The sequence below is a fragment of the Bos grunniens genome, chromosome 15, assembly GCF_055505025.1.
Source record: "Bos grunniens cultivar Pamir isolate PY7600 chromosome 15, Bosgru_T2T1.0, whole genome shotgun sequence".
In the NCBI taxonomy this organism is placed as follows: domain Eukaryota; kingdom Metazoa; phylum Chordata; class Mammalia; order Artiodactyla; family Bovidae; genus Bos; species Bos grunniens.
In genome coordinates, this window is record NC_141179.1 from 82,866,012 (window position 1) to 82,889,648 (window position 23,637).

At 48.8% G+C, this 23,637-nt stretch overlaps 2 protein-coding genes across 12 annotated transcripts in view; both read left to right on the plus strand.

Moving 5' to 3' along the window:
* Positions 1-10,420, plus strand: part of ZFP91 (ZFP91 zinc finger protein, atypical E3 ubiquitin ligase) — a 40,542-nt gene extending 30,122 nt beyond the window's left edge. For 6 of the 11 annotated variants that reach the window (XM_086338754.1, XM_086338755.1, XM_086338749.1 and 3 more), the window contains 9 exons: positions 80-289; positions 539-575; positions 967-1,071; positions 1,599-1,733; positions 2,382-2,432; positions 2,866-2,944; positions 3,826-3,940; positions 6,347-6,446; positions 6,652-10,420. In XM_086338754.1, coding sequence (XP_086194880.1) covers positions 998-1,071; positions 1,599-1,733; positions 2,382-2,432; positions 2,866-2,944; positions 3,826-3,940; positions 6,347-6,446; positions 6,652-7,162 — 1,065 coding nt within the window. In that variant the 5' untranslated portion in view covers positions 80-289; positions 539-575; positions 967-997 and the 3' untranslated portion in view covers positions 7,163-10,420. The remainder of the gene's footprint in view (positions 1-79; positions 290-538; positions 576-966; positions 1,072-1,598; positions 1,734-2,381; positions 2,433-2,865; positions 2,945-3,825; positions 3,941-6,346; positions 6,447-6,651) is intronic. The other 5 variants (XM_086338759.1, XM_086338760.1, XM_086338750.1 and 2 more) reach the window with 1 other exon arrangement.
* Positions 10,421-11,880: 1,460 nt separating this feature from the next.
* Positions 11,881-14,420, plus strand: CNTF (ciliary neurotrophic factor). Its single transcript, XM_086338767.1, has 2 exons — positions 11,881-12,239; positions 13,463-14,420. Exons 1-2 carry the CDS (start codon positions 12,126-12,128, stop codon positions 13,946-13,948), a joined length of 600 nt encoding a protein of 199 aa, XP_086194893.1. The 5' UTR covers positions 11,881-12,125; the 3' UTR covers positions 13,949-14,420.
* The last annotated feature ends 9,217 nt before the right edge of the window (positions 14,421-23,637 follow it).

The following is a 23,637-nucleotide window of genomic DNA, read 5'->3' on the forward strand; positions in this document are numbered from 1 at the left end:
AGTGTTATCTTCAGAGATACACAGAGATGATTATTGGCCAACTGTAAACTCTAAAAGAATGGTGTATGTTTTCCTCTAGATCCCAAGGAAGAGAAAGAGGAGGAAGAATCTGCCCTCGCTCAGGAAGCTCCCTCGGCAACAGCTCGGCCTAGCCGGGGCTGGCGCGGTAGCAGCCGCACATCCGTCTCTCGGCATCGCAACGCAGAGAACACCCGCAGCTCTCGGTCCAAGACTGGTTCCCTGCAGCTCATCTGCAAGTCAGAGCCAAACACAGATCAGCTCGATTATGGTACAGTGCCAGGAGAGAGTGATTGTTTAATCGCCAGTTGCCTGTTGATTTTCATGTCATGTTGAACATTTACCCGAACAGCCTGACTTGGGGTCGCGTGCGGTGTTACAGGAGGGCCTTCCTTGGTAGCCGACGAAGAGTTCTCCATTAGTGTAATAGCCCTGAACTGTGATTTGGTTTGAGCCTCTTGGCTACAGAGAGAAAATATCTGTACCTTCATACCACAAGTTCTGTTTGTACCTTTTCTAGATGCTGCAGAAGAGCATCAGTCTCCAGGTGGCATTAGGTAAGAAGCTGCAATATTTCATAGTTAAGCCCTTGGGGACGTAAAGGGGATGAAGGCTGGTCAGTCAGATCACATGGCTCAGAGGTTTTCTACTTGAAATAATTGATGTTTTCTAACTGTTGTTAAATAATAGTTGTTTTTTAACTGTTCGTGTCACTGAGCCATCTTTGGCTTGCCTTTGAAATGAGAAATGTCTGGGATTTTTGTCTTTTTAGTTCCAGTTATTATTCTGGGGGGGAAAGAGCTAGGTGGCAGTCCAGCTAGATCATTAGAATGAAAATCCTAGATGATGCTGTGAATCTGTGGCTGCGTCTAAGTAAATTGCTGAATAAAATCAGTCAGATAGACTTACAACAGCTGGGATTTCTAATCTCTGTTGGCTTCTTTTTAGCAGTGATGAGGAAGAGGAGGAGGAAGAAGAGATGTTGATCAGTGAAGAAGAAATACCGTTCAAAGATGATCCAAGAGATGAGACTTACAAACCCCACTTAGAAAGGCATGTCTCGGTTTGTTGGTGAAAAATAAGTTAGGAAAGCATTTTTGCGTGCTTTTATTTCACCTTGTTGCCAAACTAATGGATATGGACTTAATTTTTAAAGGAGTAATTTTGCACCTGTTTTACAAACCTAGCATTATCCTGTTACTCCCTGCTACAGCACACTCTCGCATCTGTAGAACTTTGTTTTGCTCGTATTCAAATTATTATGACATCTGCCTGTTTTAAGATGTCATGAGTTTCCTGAATACTTAGAATTTTTTTTGCTTTTGTTTTTCTTTACATCTATAGTGGGATTTGATTCTAAGGCTTTGTTAGCTTGGGGGTGGGGGTCATCTCATTGGCTTTAAATATATGTATGGTTACTGTCCATATGACAAATAGTGGCTGGAAACCACATTTAGTATCCCAAGGAGCATAATTTTATAATAAATCAGCGATAACTCCAGGCTTTATCCTTCTATCACAGGTGTTCTTGAAAGGATCCTTTGCTCGATGCCAATGTTGAAATATGTTTGTATTTTCAGGGAAACCCCAAAGCCACGGAGAAAATCAGGGAAGGTGAAAGAAGAGAAAGAGAAGAAGGAAATAAAAGTGGAAGTCGAGGTAGAGGTGAAAGAAGAAGAGAATGAAATCAGGGAAGACGAGGAGCCTCCTAGGAAGTGAGTAGGCAGTTACTCCTGAAAGTGGAGGCTTAGCAGATTTTCAGGTCACTGTTGGAAAAAAGGGTAGGAGTGGGAGGAAAGATGTTGACCTGTACATATTGCCGTCTCAAGCAGCTGACAGTTTGATTGGAAAGACTTCTCTCAAAAGCTTGAAAAGTTTCATTCACAGCAGTACTTAACGATGTTCCATTGAGTACAGTAGGTCAGTGGCTGCAGGGACGCAGAGAAGGGAGTAAAGAGAGTAAAAACAAGTATGGCAAATAAGGCATGTGATGTAATGGCTTTGATCAGGTGAAAGCGCGTGCCTGGCAGTTAGTTCCTGTTGCAGAGAGAGCCGCTTTTAAGCGTGTAGGCTTTTCTCTCTCTCACAAGGAGAGTATCCTTTATATTCTTAGGGCTTTTAGATAATAGACTAATTTCTTCTACTTTTTCAGTTAACTTGTGGTGTGGTTTTATTTATAGGTAAAGTTGCTTCAGAGTGAAATCTTTGGTTTTGCAGGATTTGTTTTTGGGTTTATGTGTTGTGGGTTATCCGTTGTTTCTGCCACCAGCTGTTCAGTCTTGAGTGTATGTCCTCAGTTAATCTTTTACTGTATAAGCTTCAGTCTGGACTATGTGGACAGTTACTCTGTTCTTTAATTACAGGAGAGGAAGAAGGCGAAAAGATGACAAAAGCCCACGATTACCCAAAAGGAGGTGAGTAATTTACAGTCCTGCAGGGTTGTGCCTTCTTGCTGGCAGTGGGCCCTTCACTCATGTGTTAAGCCTTGGGATTACCCTGTGGGAACGACTAGCTAAGAATCTCACAGAAACAGCTTCATTGGTGTCCTTGATGCACAGCTACTATGTTTTACCTTCCATTGCAGGATCTTAAAGTTTCTAAAAAATTTAACACTTCTTTGCCTTTGGGAGAGTTACTGGTTTATTTTGTGCTTTTTTAAAAAAAACTAAACATTTGGCAGTCTGATTATTTCTAACATAAATTCTGTGCAAGCTATAAGCTAGTAAAAGAGATTTTAATTCTTCGTACTATAGAATAGCTATCCCCTGTAGTGCAGTCGGAGTGAAAGGCCAGTGTGCATACTGCCTCCCTGCTGTTGCTGACTTTTCCCTTCCATGTTGTTACTAGAAAGAAGCCCCCCATCCAGTACGTCCGCTGTGAGATGGAAGGCTGCGGGACCGTCCTTGCTCACCCGCGCTACCTGCAGGTCAGTGGGGCTGTTCCAGAGGAGGCGGACTCGCAGAGCGCTTCCCGTTACTAGTTCCCGAGCTCACTGAGACTTTCTAGTTTGTGAACTGGTGCAGGCTTCATCATTACTGTGTAATGTCAACAACAGTCATTTATTAAACATCAAATGACTTGAGTTGGGCTTTTGTTGTTGTTTTAAGTGGTTAAGAACCTGAATGTAAATGGTTCCTTGGAATCTTGGGATATTCCAGTATTTCTCATGGTGCAAATGCGCCTGATATAATAGATGATTGTGTGATAACACACCAAGACACAGTTAAATAGGTTTTGTTTTTAGTGTCTATTATTAAAGAATAAGGTTAAACTAAAACGTAAGATTTCTTGATTACTATTTTGAATAAATTTTTAGTTTGAGGTTTTTATTTTAAGTGAGTTTTTTTAATGAGTAAGGATACAGCTTGTATTTAGGTCTGGCAGAAGACATGAAATATTAATTACTAAAGCTTAAGAAGTGTTTGGTCTTTAGCAGCAAGTATAACATACGACTAAGGCCTTACCCCCTGATTCTGGTTCTGTTCTGATAATGATGGCTATGACTCCTTGGCCATGTGCCATTCGCTGCACTAAGCACTGTGCAGTACACGATGTCTGTTCCCACAACGCTGACGCAGGTGTCGTCACCTCCCTGCTACACATGGGGACTGGAGCTCGCGGTGTGTCTTCCGGGGTCACGAGCGCGCGAGCAACAGAGCCACGTGCTGAAGCACTCCATGGCAGTGGTCCCTGTTCACGTACAGAGGGCTTGGTTTTCTTTCAGTACTTTTGACTTTGCAAAGGAATGAGCTAAGCTTTCTGGAAGCCCTAATTTTTCTCTCTCTTCACTTTATTTTACTTTTTCAGCACCACATTAAATACCAGCATTTGCTGAAGAAGAAATATGTATGTCCCCATCCCTCCTGTGGACGACTCTTTAGGCTCCAGAAGCAACTTCTCCGACATGCCAAACATCATACAGGTACTTTCTTAGAATGTTTATCAAGTAGCTAAATGCCCTGTTAAGTGTGTAGATTGGTAACAATATTTTTTTCTAACCTATCCATCCATCCATCACCAAGTTTGTTTATACTACTCTTTGTTTTACAGCCAATAAACCAGAGGCTGAGCAGCATTAGGTAACCAGTGGTTACACAGCTAGTTTTTAGCAAAAAAATAATAATAATAATTTTGGGGGTGGTTTCTAATTCTGCTTCAGTTAGATAGATACTTGTAGTAACTACCTGGACTGAAAATGAGGAGTATGTAGAGAAAGCCTTAATGGTGAGGAGGCTTGCTTATAGTTTATATTACCTACTAAAAATCTCCCAAGACTTCTGCTACTATTGGAATCACAAAGGCTAGCTATTGAATCCACATGTAACCTCCTGTGGGGCTTCCCAAGTGGCTCAGTGGTACAGAATCCACCTGCCAGTGCAGGAGCCACAGGAGGCACGGGTTCAACGTCTGGGTCAGGAAGATCCCCTGGAGGAGGCATTGGCAACCCGTTCCAGTGTTCTTGCTGGAAAATCTCATGGACAGAGGAGCCTGGCAGACTACAGTCTGTGTGGGCCTGAAGACTTGGACACTGCTGAGCAACTGTGCGCGCATGTAGCCCCCTACAGGAACTGGTGGCTGGAGAAGAGAAGCTGAACACCTGTGTGACACATGTTGTCGAAGGAGTTCAGACAGCGTTCATTTTCAGCCACTGGACAATTGTGGTCAAGTGCAGCTAAATAGGAACAGATTGGGCTGGGTAAGGTTAGTGATGATTCCAGTAACGCTGCGTATTTATAAGGATGGAATGGGGCGACGTGTAAGGTGCTGTGTGCTGCACGGAGCCGGGCACCTGATGGGCCCGGCACTGGGGTGTACCTGAGGTCTTCATGGCTCCACAGGCTGCAGTCCTTGCCTCCCGCTGCGTCTCTTCAGTGAGGACGCTGCCCCCACTGTTTCTCTAAAGGAGCTGCCATTCCTCTGCCCCTTCTCCCTGTTACACTGTTTCATTCCATAGAAAATAATTTCTGACAGCCAGTTTAGACTACTTTAGCTGGATTTTATAAGCGGTCTATGACAAACACTGGTTTAGAAATTAAGTCCTTTCCAAATATTTGTATGTAGTTGATACAATTTTATGATGTCAGTGTTAAGAGAGTTTTACTTTTCCAAATGAGTGTGAATTGGCTTCTTTTGAAAATATAATTTCCTTAAGTATGTGAAATGCTCCACGTGGGTTCGTCATGCTCCCGTGGAGCTGGGAATGTGGCCCAGACCTGAGAGACGGTAAGCTTTGTCTCTGGGGTAGGAGTGTGCGTTTCAGACCCTACTGTTGGTGAGGAATGCAGACGGACGGGCCTGGCGTTGTGAGCTCCCTGCTAGAGGTGGCGTGTCTCAGGCCCCGCCTCGACCTGCTGAGTCCGCCTCTGTGTCTCCTAGAGCCCCAGGTGCCGCCTCCGTGCGTTCAGGTGGGAGAGACGTGGCTCTTCTCCTACACTTGCTTTTAGAACTGTTTGGGATGGAGGGTAGGATTACATTGGGTGTTGTTTGCCTCTTATCTTGTTTTCGCTGTGACTGTTTCTGGTCATTTTAAGTGAAAGGCATACGTAGAGTGTAGTGGCCATTGTTTAACAAGTAGACATTGAGCATGTGTTGGTCCACTTTCTCCCCAACCAGTTGATAAAGAAGAAAAGAAGTCCAGTGCTCCTTTGCCCCATAGGATTTTTGAGAGAAGTTTAAATTGTTTATCTTGGGTAACTTTTTTTTTTTTTAAAACCTGAAACAGAAGCTATGAGTACCACTTTGTGTACGGATCGGTTTTCTTTAGGTAATGTCAGATTCTTTTTTTTAATGCTGCTGTTCGTTGAACGCCAGCTTCTTTGTATGTAACCATTCAGCTTTCACAATCTGTGAAAAAGCTGTTTTAAGAAAAAAGCTATGAGAAATAAAATTGTTTACTTGCTAAGCAATTTATCCTGCATCTGACTTACTGGTAAAACTGAGATTAGGATTCACGTTCTCATATTTCTCTCTAGCTGTGTTTTTTATTTTTGTTACTGTAAACACAGTCTTATGTTAATGAATGGCTAGACTGGAAAAAAAAAAAAAGATGAAAATGATACTTTACTTTTCTGAGTGTGCTGTGCAGTCTGTGTGGGATTTCAGTTGCCCCACCAGGAACTGTTCTTGGCCAAGAAGCTTAACCACTGGGTTGCCAGGGAATTCCCTCCTGCTGTTTATTTTCGTTTTGTTTATCCAGGGTGCTTACACTCTACATTGCTTTTACTCTAAATTCACCTGCCTGGTTATCTGCTTACTTTTTGTAAGCTAGGAAAAAATACTTAAGAGGGATTCCAAATGGAACACTAACTAATCACACTGTTTTTCTCAGATCAAAGAGATTATATCTGTGAGTATTGTGCTCGAGCCTTCAAGAGTTCCCACAACCTGGCAGTGCACCGGATGATTCACACCGGCGAGAAGCCTCTCCAGTGAGTACTCGTTCCTGGGGTGCGCCCTGCTGGAGGAAGCCCCTCTCCTGGCACATGGCTTTTCCCCATGTGAGAGCGGGCATTGACTGGGGGGTCATGCCTACGGACCTGTTTCGATGACTCATCGTTTGTACATGTGACCCTGACCCTGGATGAGAGGGCCCTTCCTCTTTTTGATAAGCTGTTTTCTTTCTCACTCTCTCAGATGCGAGATCTGTGGATTTACTTGTCGGCAAAAGGCATCCCTTAACTGGCACATGAAGAAACACGATGCAGACTCCTTCTACCAATTTTCTTGCAATATCTGCGGCAAAAAGTTTGAGAAGAAGGACAGCGTGGTGGCGCACAAAGCGAAGAGCCACCCCGAGGTGCTGATCGCCGAGGCCCTGGCCGCCAACGCCGGCGCGCTCATCACCAGCACAGACATCCTGGGCACAAGCCCCGAGGCCCTCAGCCCGCCCGCTGGCGGCCAGGGCCTGCCGCTGCTTCCCGAGCCGCTGGGAAACCCCGCCCCCGGAGAGTGCCTGCTGCTGGAAGCTGAGGGTGTGTCCAAGTCCTTCTGTGGTGGGGCCGAGCGGGTGAGCCTGGTGACCGACGGCAAGCTCTTCGTGGGCGGCGGGGGCGGCACGGGCGCAGACGGGCTGGTCATGAACTCGGATATCCTCGGTGCTACCGCAGAGGTCCTGATCGAAGACTCGGACTCGGCGGGGCCATAGCCAGGGGCGGACCGGGCGCTGGGACGGCTCAGACTTTGTATTTAAAAGACAAAAAGGACAAAAAAAAAAAATTTAAAGCATTTAAAATCTAGTGAAATAACTGAAGGGCCTGCTCTTTCCATTGGGTCACAGCGCACACACACACACACACATACACACACACACCCCTTCTTCTCCCTCTGTCGTCCCCTTTATAAAATTGACGTTGCCTTTCTCAGAAAGCTCGACAAAGAAGCCGCTGCAGCAGCTCTTAAAGGAAGGGTTCTTTCTAAACTCTTTTCCAACCAGGCAGACTTCTGCTCATCAGCAGACGCCCCCTTTCACCCTGTGACTTCAGTGTGCTCTGGATCAGCTTTTAACTCTTAATGATACATTGATGTCCTCTCCGCCCCTCCTCCTCTCCCGCTGCCCCGTGGTCCTGGCTTCTACCTTGCAGCACATGTATCTTCCAAGTATCATATACTTCTAGTCTCCGGAGGCTGGCAGCTTGACTTGGCACTTTAGGGCCCCTGAGCAGGGTGAGCTGTTAAAACAGCGCACATCTCTCACCCCCCTCCCTCGACTCTCTCCAGGTGAAGGAAGGAAGGCAGGCTGCGTGGGGACCACCTCCCTACTCTTGGCCTTCTCCGTCTTCCTTGCCCCCCCGCCGCCCAGTCCCTCCATAAGGTTCTCAATGGTGCTCACTTGCTCGCAAGCAGGCTCCCGGCAAGGAGGGGCCGCCCGCCCCGTGGTCTCTGACCATAGACAGGGCTCTATCGGTGAGAAGTCCCAGACTGATGACAGAAATTTGCACTTTGAACATGTGTGTTTTTGTGTTGTGGAACCTGAGATTCCTTATTTATTAATGGAAAGTCTGATTTTTTTTTTTTTGTCTTTGTTGCTATATTTTGTGGGGCTGGGCAAGATTACATTATTCTGACGTGGGGTCCTTTGCATAAGAGGTACTTGTAGAAGGCAAGATAGAGGGTTGAGGAAGCACAGCCAGCCCCTGAAATCATAGCGCTCCAGTGGCCTTTGCAGAAAGCTGGTCCTCAGCACCAACAGAATCACTACAGTGCTTTTCTGGAAGCCTCTTCAGGGAAGGACAGTGGGGGTGTGGTAACTTGTGCTCTTTGAGCTTGCAGAGCATCGAGGTTCAGGAATTTTGAGGGGATGAAGGTTATTCAGGGTCTGAACTACAGAGCAAGGTTTTCTCCTGAGAGTTCTTCATTTGCTTCTCTGTGCCCATCATTTCTCTGTACACACCCCCTGTCAGCCCAGCTCTGGCCCCTCTGTCTTTGCTGTGTTTCATCATGGGTTCGTCTCAGCTCCCAGTTGTTGAAGGGCACTGCTGTCAGAGAAGGAATCTTCCGAGTCAGACGGTTTTAAGTCACGGGAACTTGTTCTGTTGTGTTTCCCTTGTAATGACACTTCAGAAAAAGGATGTCTTCAGCACAGTGGATAGTCCGCACAATGCTTTGGCCTTCACCTGAGATTCCAGGGAGATTCCAGGGATTACCATTGCCCTTGAGGTAGGGATTTTCATGGGTGTATCGCTTACTACTGTCCATGGGAGAGAGACAGTTTTGTACAACTTCATAACTTCCAGAAGACTAAAGACCTATTTTGGCTCATTTTTAGAGAACCAGAAGGGCAGTTTCTATCCTACATACCTCAGAAACTGGAATTAAAGGCTTGCCCTGTTCATTGTTTGTTAGAAATGTATAATGGCTGTTGGAAAGAATGAAGCTTTGCTGAGAACAGAATAAGGAACAGCTTGTTTTTCACAAACACTAAAACTACAAAGTTTGTCAGTTTTCTCTCTGATTTTTCCCCCTCCTAAAAAAAAGGGTAACAAAACGCCATCTCTGAAAGAGGCTTGCTCTACACCCACTGGGTGTGAGTGTTGGATGCCAGGGGGTAGGGAGGGACACGTCTGCAGTGAGCGTCTTAAGACGTGCTGTTTGTGTTCCCTGTGGAGGCTTTGCCATCGCCTCCAGGGCTGGGCAGAGAGTGGAGTGGATGGAAGGAATATGGAATGTGCTCTCCTGGCTGCAGTGAGGACTTGGAGTTGACTTTGGTGTGTGGAGTAGATGTAAAACTACTATAAGATTAATTGGACGGGTCTACAACGAAGTTCTTTCCCCGTAGAAGTCCTAGCAGGCGTCTGTAGCCGACACTTGTCACGGTCACATTTGTCTTATCCTTGGTCTCCGTGAATTACACTTGCAGCGGTTAGCCATCGAATGTTTTAGCCGCCTACACAAAAGCAAACTGCATTTTTAAAAGAAAACTTGGAGACAGAGGGAAAATGTTTTCTTCCCTTTATCACACTCCTCCCCACCAAAAGCAGCTCATCAGTTCTCATGATTTGAAACTCCCCTTCTCACTCTTCATAGCTACCGTTTGCCTGTAATTTGCTTCAATAAATTATTGTAGCAGATTGAGGTGAATTTTCAGGTATTTTTCACGGGTTTAGTTTGTTTTTTTTCCTTTTGAGAAAGGGATGCCAGCAAAGGAAAGAGTTGCTTTAAGTGACTGTCACCAGTTTCTCTTCCCTTTAACTTTCTGCTCCTCAGATGTTTATGTCACCATCTTTCTAAGGAACTCGGTCTTAAAATTCTCCGTTTCCTACTCTTAATCAAATTCTGGTACATTTTTAATACCTTCTCCCCGCAGCGTATTCTCCATCTTTAATTGGCAGTTCTGAATTCTGGAAACGTACTTGAAACAGGCGTTGTTTCTCCAGGGTGTGCTTCCCCCTTGTTTGTGGTTGCCTGGGGTTATTTTGCATAATTGAGACTTAATATGTTGCAGAGAATTTAGATAAACACTGGCCAGGATGACTGGGAGTAAAAATAGCTACATTAAGGTATGGAAAAGCACCCACATAGAGCACTTGAACCTCCTTAGAACCTGTTTGGAGAAAAATATAGAGTGTACTAAACCTCACTAAGGTTATTACGGTCAGGCTGTTTGAAGCACCATCTTTCCCTCCTGCCTTTTTCCCACCTTCCAATGTACTCAAGAAAATTGAAAAATTGTAATGAATCAATTTAAAATATTTTATTTCCTAAAAGCCTTTTTTGCCTGTTGTAATGTGCAGGACCCTTCTCCTTTGATGGGAGAGAGACCTGAATCTAGGTCGAAAAGGTTATGTAAAAAGAAACTATAATAAAAGGGATACTCTGCTTTTCAAATCCTTGTTTTCTCTTAATCTAGCTAAGGCATATCCAAAATAAAATGTAAAGAAGAAAAATAAAAATTGTCTTCATGGAAGCAACTGGTCTTCCTTGGTTGTACTGAGTTATAGTTACGCTGGGGTGAAATAATTGATGCTGCTCAATGAGAAAACCAAGTGCCCTCAGAACAGGTTGATGTGGCAGAAACTGTTGTTTGCCCTTGTTGCGAATCAGGTAGTTAGCTTTTGACTCTGTTTAGTTCTTGATTTCTAATACTGACATGCCATTCTGATCATTTGGCAAAATTGAAAATCCTTTCCGTGTTTCGACAATCTGGAAAAGGTGGCCATTTTAATGTAGTAAAGGAAGCTGTGGGGTTAATTTCACTCTGATGATGACAATACTCTGATAGCATTTAATATCAGTGCTCCTTCACAAAACTCAATGTCCATAAAAGTACAGAGTTAAAAAAAAAGACTCCTGCTGCCTTCCTTAAAGGCCTGTTGTGACAGTCCCCCGGCCCATTTCTTTCCCTCTGTGTCCCTCGATCGTTGTTTGTGGGACTTTTCCCCTGAGAAGGCATTTGTTTCGATTCACAGGTAGTGTCTGTGATAAAATAGAACTGCTTGATTCATGGGGATGAAACATGTGACTCAACCCAGTTGGCATCACCCTGGAACCTACAGCTACATGGGATAAAGTGATGCTGTGAGCACTTAAACTCTGCCTTCGCTTCTCAGTCCCGTTTATTCTGTTATGAATTTTGTTAAGAATTTTCATTTTGTTAAGAAGCAATGTGGTATGACTGGGATAAGGAAGAAGAAGAAAAGCGTGTTGTCACTTGAGTGAGACTGCCTCAGAAATGTTACCAAGTCAGGGTTGGGTGTTTCCTGTCTTTTGGAAGAGAACAGGCCTAAACAGTGCCTGCCTCATCCTGGAAAGGGAGGCACCATGATTGAGATGATAGTGATGCTCCCTTAGCTGACTTGTAATCAAGTGATAATTCATTTTTAAACAGAGCAAAAGGGTGGGAGTGGGGAAAGTGCTGTATTTTTACAGGGTCTATTTCATGTAAACTTTGTGTCTCGAAAAATATGAACCACCCAAAGAATGAAATTGGAAAGTCAGTGGGAGAAACAGCTGTAGAATCAAAGACCTATATTTAAATTTTGAACCTAGGTACTGGATTTTGTGCACATGAATTAACTTCTTTAAGCCTGCATTTCATATGTAAAATAAGAAAACTTTATCTTGTAGAACTATTCTAAAGATCAAATAAAGGCTTTAAAGCAGGTAACCATGTTTGGCCCAGGGTAGATGCTTAATGAATGGCAGCTGTATCAGTAATAGTAACAATATTATTGTATACTAGGCCAAAGAAGAGAGAGAGGGACCTGGGGGGCACAGGGCGGGTGGTAAAAAGATGGACTGATTGAACGTGTGTATGAAATAGGTCACATTAGGCAGGGCATCCTGAGAGGTAGTGTGACAGCGACCTTGTTGCTAAGTGCGAAAGCAAAACAGTGCCGTGAGGACAAGTACACGAGGCGCTGAGGAGGAGAGGGATGGAGGCAGACGCTGCAGGACAAAAAGCCGATTGAGAAGGGGCCTCTGATTCCACGGGCGCAAAAGTCCACAGCCAGGAATTCGCTGCCGCCTCAGCCAGGCCGGGGGTGGGGGTGCACAGTCCCGTTAGGAGAGAGATGCCCAGTGCATTTGGCCCGCGAGGCACATTTCTGATTGGGACCAGTGTAGACAGACCCAGCTCCCTCGTTTGCTGGGCCTGGCCGTTGAGCTAGGGGATGGCTTTCGCGGAGCATTCGCTGCTCCCCCCTCACCTCCGGGACCTGTGTAGCCGCTCCATCTGGCTAGCACGGAAGATCCGTTCAGACCTGACTGCTCTGGTGGACTCTTACGTAAGTTGCCGACTTTGCTGTTGTCTGTTTTCACTTCTTCTCTTCTGACCCCGCCCTTCATCGTATTTCCGCCCCGTTATCCATTACAGAAGCCCTAACCAAGCAGTTGTTGTAAACACTGGGCACCTGTCGTTTGACACGGCCCTTTCCCTGGAGAGAAGTCCTTTAAGACGTTTCTTTCTATATGCTATTTAGGAAACATGCTCTTTAAATCAGGAAGTATACGTGGGGTTCTAGGTAGGTTTGTCTGTATGTCTTGGAGGCTGTTCCTAATTTGAATACCTGTCTGAATTCTTCCAGAGTAGATGAACCGTGAGCCCTCCCAAGTGTGGGTTCTTCATGTATATGTTGTTCTGACTTTTTAACTATGTAAACATAAGGCTGAGGGAGGTGCATAGAGCTGGGGGAAGAGCAGTATAAACCAACCAGCTTTTCCTATTACAGTATTAGGGCCCTATACAATCAGAAGTGTTTGTGTGTCTAAATAGAAAGGTCACCTATTAAAAAAAAAGTCTCCTGGAAGAAACCCTGGGGAACTGGGGAGGGTGTCCAGTTCTTAAGGCGCTGACCATGGGGTTAGGTACATTTTCTGTAGAGGAAGATTCCCGTCAGTCTTCACCTAGGGCCTGCCGTGGGAACTGCAGACTCCTGTGGAGAGCTCTGAATTTAAGTTCTCGGAGAGTGGGTTTCTCTTCCTAAAGCCCCAACATTCAGAAATCAGACTTTAAAATACAGATTAAATATATATATAGCTATTGACTTCTCTAATAAATGACTCTCCTCACCAGTGAGAGTGGGCAGTGGAGAGAGCTGTTAGAACAATTCTTTCAAGGCTGTATTTTAGAGCTGCTTAGGTATGGCCAGTGTCTTTAGGTATATTTAAAATACTTAAACTCCAGTATGATGGTAATATTCTAGGTGCCAGCAGGGAGTGTTGAGTGGGGAGGAAAAGCTATTCTAGACCAGACAGTGGCTTTCAGCCTTTGGCACCTAGCAAAAGCTACGATTCCCCCAAGAAAAGTGAACAGGTATCCAAGCGGTGTGTATAAATTCTGGGATGCCAGTCACGGATCCCAAAGGAAGAATTCCTCTTGTAGACTATTTTCTTTACAATCTGGACCCTTGACCAGGGAAGTGAGTAGCGTGCGTGTGGGACTTAGAGGTGACGTGAGAACGGTGGAGTGAGTGCAGGAGGGGTGACGTTTCTCTGTATCCTTGGCCAGATGAAGCATCAGGGTCTGAACGGGAACATGAACCTGGACACTCTGGAAGGCGTGCCGACGGCCAGCTCCAGCAGGTGGAGCGAGCTGACTGAGGCGGAGCGGCTCCAAGAGAACCTCCAGGCCTACCGCGCCTTCCACGGGATGTTGGCCCGGCTGTTGGAAGACCAGCGGGCACACTTCACCCCGGCTGAAGAAGACTTCCACCAGGCGATACACGCTGTCCTCCTCCAGGTGGCGGCCTTCGCGTACCAGCTGGAGGAGTTGATGGCGCTGCTGGAGCACAGGGTGCCCCCCAGGGAGGCCGGCGGGCCGCCCCTCCTCCCTGGGGACGCTGGTCTCTTTGAGAAGAAGCTGTGGGGCCTGAAGGTGCTGCAGGAGCTTTCTCGGTGGACGGTGAGGTCCGTGCATGACCTGAGGACCATCTCTCGACAAAGTGGGGTCCCCGCACGTGGGAGCCGTTGTGCCACCAAGGACAAGAGAATGTAGCGGTTATGCTCCCTCTCACTTGCTTTCTCTCCTGACGAAATAGTGTTCTCTGAGGCCTCAGCCTTAGCTTTGAAAACCTCTAAAACCACAGCCATTTTCACAGGGTTGGAGACATGGACAGATGGGCACACAGGTTTATTCTGGGATGAGTGTGTGTACGTGTGTGTGCGTGTGCCATAAAGGAATGATGGGCACACAGGTTTATTCTGGGGTGCGTGCGTGTGTGTGTGTCCGTGTGTGTGCACGCGCGTGCCATAAAGGAACGCGGACAGGGCAGCATCCCCCCACCGCAGTGTTCCCATCTTTCCTACCCACTCAACAACCTCTGCAGGCGTGTAACAGCCTCACAGGACAAATATATTTTTTAACTCCAGTTGTGGATGACTCTTCTGAGAAGACTGAAAGAGTGAATTAAAAATCATGGACTCTCACCAGCTCAGACTCTCGGATAATAAAGATCGTGATTAGCGTGTGTTGAGTATCTGCTGTATTGAAGCGCCCTGCCAGGGGCTTTACGGGAATCACGACCTCGCACAACCCCGCTGAGGGAGGCGGTGGCATCTCCGTTTGGCAGATGAGAAGACAGGCTCGCAGGAGTGGGTACAGCTTGTTCAGGGTTACCCGCCTAGCAGACCCAGGCGTTCCGCGTCCCAAAGCCCGTGTGCCCTTCACTTCAGAGGCCTGCTTACGGGCCTCTGTCACGGCTCCTCTTTGCCGCAGAGGGGTGGGAAGGGCGTCCGTGTACTCTGTCCCCGGGGCTGAGGAGACAGCCCCCAGCTGTGTCCTGGGGGCGTTAGAGGCAGCGTTAGCACTTGCTGCCGGCACTTGGCCAGGAAGAGAGCAGTGCAGACCCTCAGGTCGGTCCGCCACGCCTCTGGAGGCTGGCGGTGTGCAGGCCCGCCGTGTGCTCTAGAGTACGCGCGGATGCCCTTGGGTGTGCGCTTGGGCACAGCGTCCCCCAGGCTGCCTCAGGCCGCCGCAGTCAGCACCGCAGAGTGACACAGGCCCTGTAGCCCCGAGCTCGCTGAGCGGCGGGTAGGACGCTGCTCGGCTGAAAGAGTGGAAATCCTCCTCCAGCGGCCGCGCTCTGGCCTTAGTCACGCGGAGGGCGTGAGGCCCGCTGTGTTCCCAGCCGAGCTTCTGAGGCCACGCAGCACGGCCTGCCTACGCCTCGGCAAAGGGCCCGGCTCTGCGCGTAATGTTCCTGAGAGGAACGCTGACACCGACTCGTGAACGCGGGTGTTACAGGAAAGGCCACTTACAGCCAGCCGGGCTTGCGAGCCAGCGGGGCGGGGCATCAGAAGTCCCCGGCTGTCGCTCCCTTCACAACGCCAATGGATGCACGCTCAGGGCTGGGCTCAGATCAATCTGGCTTACTTACTTGGGCCTTCTTTTCTTCTTTAAAGGACCACCTTCTTTTCTTCTTAAAAGACTGCGAGTCAGAGAGGGCTGGCTGCCTGTGGGTCTGTGCCCCGCACCCTGTGACCTCAGGGTGCACAGCGCTCGGGAAGGGCTCTGGCACGCAGGGAAGGCGGGGTGCCCGACTGGACTGGAGTCTGAGAGGCGGGTAAGGGGCACACGGCTGAAGGCCGGCGGGGGCGCAGAAAGCGCTTCCCGAGGAGGCAGGGGTCCAGTGTGTCTCAGAGGCAGGGGGAGGAACAGAGAAACCATGAGAAGAGCCAGGGAAGAGTGTCCTTACCAGAAGCAAATGAGGCAATAATGCACAGCTGGGTCCAGTCAGCACGAGAAATTCATTGCTGTGTCTGCAACGCTGGTTGTGGAATGTGTCACTTTGCAGTGAATGCATAAAGGCGTATTTCATTCAAGCTTTTCCTTGTTTCAATGGTTTCTTCTGCTTAAGAGCAGTATTTTGATAAAACACTTGCTTACTGATATGAAATGCTTAGATTTATCTGCACAGTACATTAGGCTCTTTTGGTTTAATGAAGAATGATCTGACTGACATTTCTTAGTGAGAAGTACTGATTACACCTTTAAGTCCCCCAATGGGTACAATTTTTTGAAAAAGATTTTGTGTGGTGGGTGGAGGGGGAGGGCGTTTTTAAAGCCTTAATTGAATTTGTTACAATATTGCTTCTGTTTTAAGTTTTGGTTTTTTGGCCAGGAGGCATGCAGGCTCTTACTTAGCTCCCCAGCCAGGGATGGAACCCACACTCCCTCCGCTGAAAGGCGAAGTTTTAACAACCGGACTGCCAGGGAAGTCCCTGTGCAATTTTTAAAATGTATTTATTTTTCTGGCTTCTTCGGGTCTTGTGCAGTGCCCAGGATCTTCGGTCTTGGTGGTGGCATGCGGAATCTTTAGGTGGGGCCTACGGAATCTCATTCCCCGACCAGGGATCGAACCTGGGCCCCTGCATCGGGAGCGTGGCGTCTTAGCCACCGGACCCCCAGGGACGTCCCTGCTGTGTGTTCACATTGAGTGGACGTGGCAGGGCACACATCTGCAGGAGTTTCAGACGCCGTGGAGCGTGGCTGCAGCTCTGCCGAGTCGCACCTGAAGGAGTTTTTATCTACTGGATGCACATTTGAAGTGGCAGCGGGTCCAGGAAAGGTGTAAGTACTGACGACTGGATGAGAGGAGGTAGAAGGATCAGGTCACAGAAGTAGTGTGTCTTCTGAGGGCATTCCCCGGCAGCATGCTAGGAGCTGGGTGTCGCTTTCTCCTGCAGGAAACGTGGACAGACTTCTTAGAAAAGGATAAAGGGGAAACAGGCACTTGTCCATAATAACAAAGACGTAAACGCGTGGATCTGAATGTGCAGACGCCGCATCATGCTTATCTGAAATGGATGCAACGGACTGACAATCTTTCGTACACATATATGCTGCTGCTGCTGCTAAGTCGCTTCAGTCGTGTCCGACTCTGTGCGACCCCATAGACGGCAGCCCACCAGGCTCCCCCGTCCCTGGGATTCTCCAGGCAAGAACACTGCAGTGGGTTGCCATTTCCTTCTCCAATGCAGGAAAGTGAAAAGTGAAAGGGAAGCTGCTCAGTCGTGCCGATTCTTAGCCACCCCATGGACTGCAGCCTACCAGGCTCCTCCGTCCATGGGAGTTGCCAGGCAAGAGTACTGGAGTGGGGTGCCATTGCCTTCTCCAGTACATATATATAATGCTACATATAATAAGGCCTCTTTTAAATTTATTTTTAATTGGAGGGTAATTGCTCTACAATGTTGAGTTGGTTTCTGCCATATGTCAACATGAATCAGCCATAGGCATGCAGACGACCCCTCCCTCTTGAACCTCCCTCCCACCCGCCACCCCCAGCCCACTGCTTTAGGTTGTCACAGAGCACCAGGCTTAATAAGGTCTGAAAAGGTAAAGTTTTAGTTCACAGCCCCTAACTTCTATTTTGTAAAGAGAACTGGGACTCCCTTGATGGTCAGGTGGTAAAGAATCTACCTTCTAATGCAGGGGACATGGGTTCAATTCCTGGTCAGGGAATTAGGATCCCACGTGCTGCCAGACACCTAAGCCCACATTCCACAGCCAGAGAAGCCTTCTCCCCGCAACGAAGAGCCTGCTTGCAGCAACGAAGACCCGGCACAGCAGAAGTAAAGAAACAAACACTACCGCCGGAGAAGGCCTCTCTGTGGGGACACACTCCTGAACCTGTCCAGGAACTGCATGTATGAGAGTTGGCAAATTCTTCATGCATTGATTTCCAAAGGTAATTTGGAAAAAGACTCGAAAATTAGCACAAACTGAAAGTCCACGCCTGGAAGAAAATTGACATTAAGACAGTCAGGTTCGAGGGAAGTGAGAGTTTTAAAACAAATGGAAAGTGTGAGGTCACAGCCCGGGAGTTGCAGTTGATTCAGGCGGCTGTGGACTCAAGCCCGATGGGTGACTCATCATTGTGACCGCCGGTCAGAGGGACAGGACCTTTAGGTAAACAGCTGAAAAGTCGTTTAGAAGGATTTCTCTCTGTGAACCCTCAGCTCATGACGTAGCGGGGCGCCTTCTCTTTCTTTTGGGTAAAATAGAAATGCAGGAAGCAGGGGGATGAGAAAGGGATTGGTGATGAGAAAAAGGGGGAAAAAGAAAGATGTGGATGTCACTCCAATTGATGCATCTGTGTGTGTGTATGTGTGAGTGTTCGGGCAGGGCATTTAAAAAAGGATGCTTTGGCCTCCTGCCTCTCATCCTGCCTCAGCTTCAAGCCTCAGACCCAAGAAATGGCCACCCAAATGACAGTACATTTAAAAAGTGAAAACAAGGGACTTCCCTGATGGCCCAGTGGCTGAGCGTCCAAGCTTCAAACGCAGGGGGCCTGGCTTTGACCCCTGGTCCTGGAATTAGATCCCGCGTGCCACGACTAAAGAGTCTGCATGCCACAGTGAAGACCAAAGACCCCGAGTGCCTCACCTAACACCTGGCACAGCCAAATAAATATTTTTTTTAAAATGAAGATGATAAAAATGAAAGTAATCATTTCATTCAGAAGCTTCTATTGAACTCTTAAGATCTACAGATAAAAATGATAAAAATATAATTTGATCTTTTGATGAAATACGTGTGGGGTGTGAGGTATGAAAATCCACACTCGTGTGGTTCTCAAAATACCCTATTTTGACAACAGTCTATTTTTGGCAGATGGATGCCAAAGTGAAAGAATAAGGGACCCGGTAACGGCTAACAATAAAGATTTTGCCTCAGCAAGACCACGAGTTGCTGCTTTTATTTCTGTATCTGGATGAACAGGGGGAATTTCAAGTGATTTCAACACAGGATGAAACGTAATCCCTCCGGCCAGGGCCAGGCTCACTCGAGCGTGCTGGGTAAAGCTCTATGATGCCAGGCCACTGGGCACAGCTCCCAAGGCCAGCCAGGCAGCCTCAAAAAGGTAGATTTCCCCTACGTTTACCAGCTTGCCTGCAGCTGATGGAGATTTTCTTTTATCCAGCTTTACATGCAACAGAAGAAACCTTAGGCAGAAACCAAGTTGAGGAAAATCCACGCTGGAAAATATTAAAACATGCCTATGAGATTCTGCATTTTTCTCCACATGTTCAAAGTCATATGAAAGGAGGTACTGCACTGACTGACGTTAGATGCCTCTACGCCGTTTTATGTCATTGCCTCAGTCTTCTGAAGCCCCCGATGCTGGGAAAGACCGAAGGCAGAAGGAGAAGGGGGCGGCAGAGGATGAGATGGTTCGACAGCATCACTGACTCAATGGACGTGAATTTGAGCAAACTCCAGGAGACAGTGGTGGATAGAGGAGCCTGGTGTGCTGCAGTCGGTGGGGGTCACAAAGAGTTGAACAGGACTTAGCAACTGAACAACAACTCCCCTGAAATACTCTGACTAACAGGGCAAACACCAATGAGTGCTAACTTGTCCGAATTCCCTCCTCTGGTATACGAGAGCTTTGGAGAGTTCTGGCTCCAAAGCTCACCCCACTACCCCTGGCTGCCGTGGGATCGCTAAGAATCAAGATCTTTCCATCCCGAAACATCCATTCTCCATTCCTGTGATTCACTCTCCTTGCACACAGCCAGTCTCTGTAACAAACTGGACTAAGTTTCCAAACTCGGGAGCAAGTCAGTCTCTCCTGAGCTGAAATGGCAGTAACAACTCACTTCACAGGCTTTTATACAGCGCAGACACGTTTGAGTATCTTAAAGTATTTGTCAGTGACATGCGAATATCGAGTATACTTAACGCCTCCAACAGCTTGGACTAATGGCAGACTTCTTGCTGAGAAGAGAGCTCTGCAAGGGTCTCAGGGATAAGTCCCGGGGGCTTCCTAGGGGTCATTCGGCCAGAGCCTGGATGGCACCCGGCTTGTTGCACTGTGGGCCTTTGGCCACTAGAGGCCGATGTGGTTTCACGCACAGCCTCCAGGAAATCACCCACCTCCCTGGAGAGCTGAGACGAGGCTGTCCACTGCATCCAAAAGACGGTTCCCACAAGCATCACACACGTTCTGGAGACGCGTGGTAAAGAGCCAAGGAAACATGCAAACCGAGGCACCCTCCAGGAGCAGTGTTACTCGCTCAGTCGTGTCTGACTCTGTGACCCCATGGACTGCAGCCCACCAGGCTCCTCTGTCCATGGGATTCTCCAGGCAAGGATACTGGAGTGGGTAGCCATGCCCTCCTCCAGAGGATCTTCCTGACCCAGGGATCGAACCCAGGTCTCCAGCATTGCAGGCACACGCTTTACCACGTGAGCTAGAGGGAAGATTCAAGACACCCACAGGACGCGTTAAAGCACGCATTTAGACCTGGAGTCATCCTGCCGTGTACCACCACCCTCCTCCTCACATGGGAGGGAACTCAAACTTCATTTAGTTTAATCGCATCATTAAATGCCTTGCAGGAGGACTTCCCTGGTGGTCCACGGGTTAAGAATATCTTTGCCTTGCAATGCCAGGGACATGGGTTCGACCCCTGGTCCAGAGAGATCCAGCACATGCAGATTAAGTGAGTGTATGCCCCACATCTACTGAAGGCCTGGCGCCCTAGAGCCGGTGTTCCATGACCAGAGGAGCCGCCCACCATGATGAGAAGCCTGCACCGCAATGAAGACTGGCTCCTTCTTGCCAGCAACTAGGGAGAGACCCTCATGCAGCAGTGACGACCCAGGGCAGCCAAAAATACGTGAATAAAAAGCAAACAAAAGACACACTGCACAAGGAAGCCAGAGGCGCACCCGGTGCCCCAGCTGCGCACTAGGAGAACGGGTTTGATCCAGGCATTCTGCATTGGGCTCCCCAGCTTCTCCATCAGACTGGCCTCGTCTTAGGGAGCCTCTGGGCGGCCCCTCTGCATGTGTTCACTCTTTCACACCCAGAGTGACAGGCACCTCCTGAGAACCCGGTGAGGTAGGTACTGAGGTTCCAATGTTACAGCTGGAGAAACAGAGGTGTGAAGGATTGATGGTCCCCTGCCCCAGAAACACACATGTTCTCCTGAGAAAAGACAACAGAAAGTGGGGTGCAGATTCAGTCATTCTGGAGTCTAACCAAGGCCTGGAGAAGCCCCGAGGAAGGTGGGGGGGGGGTGGTGCAGAGCCGCTTAAAAGAGCTTCTTTGGGAGCCAGGCTTTGAAAAATGGCCAGGATTTTGCCCCCAGGAAAAAATATAAGCCGGGCGGGGAGTGGCGGTGGGCAGGGTAGGGGATGGGCAAGAACGTCTCGGATAGAAGCAGCAGCCCTTCTCAAGGTCTGGCCGCCAGAAGGCATGTGGCATGTTCCAGAATGTTCTCCATGCCTGCAGCTCGGGGTTCTCCAAGAGCCCCAGTGGGAGGTCGGGCAAGAGGAGCAAGTGGATGACGCCTTGAAGAAGGACTCTAGGAAACGTTTGTGAAGATGGGTAGCGCTGGCATCTGCCCTTTGTTTTAGAAAATAGACTCAGACAGCAATCAGAGGTGGGAGCTGCCGGAGACAGAGACTCGTTAAAAAGATGCTCCTCTGCTCCCAGTAAGGTACGTCCAGCTCTTTGTGCAAATGTTAGAGGCTTTCCTGATCCCTTAGACCCGGCGCTCGGGTGGGGCGAGGCAGGCAGCTCACAGTGATACGACCGAGGGGCTTCCCTGGTGGGTGCAGTGGGTACGCATCTGCCCACCAGTTCAGGGGACACAGGTTCCCTTCCCGGTGGGGGAAGATCCCACGGGCCCAGGGTCAGTAAGCCCAGGGGCACAACTCCTGAGCCTGCCTCTGAGCCTGTGGTCTGCAGCAGAGAAGCAAGCACAGCGAGAAGCCCGCACCGTCGGCAGAGAGCGCCTGCGCGCACCAGCGTGCGCACAGCCAGAGGCAAAGGTGACGTGTTAAAGACGGCCTCCACAGCGTGGTGGTGCCGTGACCGAGCGTCGTAAAGACGGCCTCCACAGCGTGGTGGTGCCGTGACCGAGCGTCGTAAAGACGGCCTCCACAGCGTGGTGGTGTCGTGACCGAGCGTCGTAAAGACGGCCTCCACAGCGTGGTGGTGCCGTGACCGAGCGTCGTAAAGACGGCCTCCAAAGCGTGACGGTGCCGTGACCGAGCGTCATAAAGACGGCCTCCACAGCGTGATAGTGCTGTGACCGAGCGTCATAAAATGCATGTAGAAGCTTGAAAATGTGATGCGGGATCACTGAGGGAAGCCAGCAAGGCCTTTCTCAACTGGCTATGTCCCCCCAAGACCTGAATGCTGACCCGAGCCAGCTGCCAGGAGACCTGCGGGGAAAGCACTGACGTCAAAGGGAGCCTTACCCGCGGATCCCGAGGAAGAGGGAGCTTCCTGTCCTCAAGACACTGCTGGAGAGAGCCTGGTGTGGCATGCAGGCTTCGGTTGGGGGGTTCGGGGGAGGGCGGAAGGAATCAGAGGTTTGCTCTGGTCTGGATGCTCTCACAAGGTAGGGGTGAGCTGGGGCTTCCCTAGTGGTCCGGGGCAAAGCCACCCAGCTCCCAGCGCAGGGGGCCCGGGCTCCGTGTCTGGTCAGGGCGCTAGCTCCCACCCACCGCAACGAAGGGGTCCTCGCGCCACAGCGAAGCCGGGAGGCCTCACGCGCCACCAGATAAAAAGGTAACTGTTCAGCTTCTCGGGGAAAAACGTGTCTGCAAAGCCAAGTTTCAAGAGAGTTTTAAGGAAAAAATAAAGTCTGTCTGTCTATGTGAGTGAGAAGGTGCAGCCAAATAAATATTTTTTAGAAGGCAAGAAAGTGAGGCACGTCCACATCTGGTTATTCTGTCGACGGCACAGCGATCTTACTTTTGTGTGTGATTAGAAAAATCCACGCAGTGACCTCGTTCTGCGGCGTGGATCACAGGCTCAGGATAACTCTGAGTGAGGTTTCAACTCTGTGAGATTGTTGAAACGTTTAGGGTCACTGGCTGTGAGCCGCAGACCGATCTGTGAGAGTGTCATGGTCCTGCGGGATCATTGTTTCGATTCTGGACATCCCTGGACACCAGGGCTACTTTCTTCCTCCATCCCTAACAATAAGATTCTGTGAGGACAGGGAGCTGAGCTTTCTTCGCACTGCTGACCACAGGCAATGGGCTGACAGCCAACACTGATGGAAGTCAGTGTGTGACGAGCACGTCCATGTAGCTAACCAGGGTGGCTCCTTCCAGACACAAGTGACCAAGACGTCAGTCACAGAGCCAGCCCTGCTTTCTAACAGACTCTGATTCCAGAACAAATGACCCCTGATTGAATCCTTCCCCAAACTAACCAACCCAAGGCCAAGGCCTGTGGCTTCGAAGCCCCTAACATGTGCGTTCTGAGGTGCCTGTTGCAACAAGCCAATAAACCCGGCTTTGGTTGCTCCAGGTGTTGGTCTGGTGGTCTTTGGCTAAAGGATAGCAACCCTGCAAAGAGAAAGCATTGGAAGAGTTTTCAGCTGTAAAGTGACATGTTAGGGTCTGTATTTTTAAAATGAGTAATCGAACCACTACACACAGATGGGCCTGTGGGGGCAAGACCAGAAAGAAACAGAAAAATCCAGATGATGGAAAACCCGAATTAAGAGTCACAGTGGGGATGGAGCACAGAGAACGCCTCTGAAGACCAGCTCAGAGGGCCTGGAGCGGGAAGATGGTGATGAGGCCAGTGAGCCCCAGAAACAGGGAGTGCCCGCAAAGCACCCTCCCAACCAGGAGGGGAGGGAACACACAGGAGCATCCCCGCCTGCAGATGGTGGGCGGAACACGACGGGAAGTGAAGGGAAAGTCGC

Excerpts from the sequence above, each read along its gene's own strand:
- CNTF (XM_086338767.1), top strand. The coding sequence starts at position 12,126 with ATGGCTTTCGCGGAGCATTCGCTGCTCCCCCCTCACCTCCGGGACCTG. Across the intron at positions 12,240-13,462 it reads CTGCTCTGGTGGACTCTTAC|ATGAAGCATCAGGGTCTGAA; the intron begins GTAAGTTGCCGA and ends ATCCTTGGCCAG.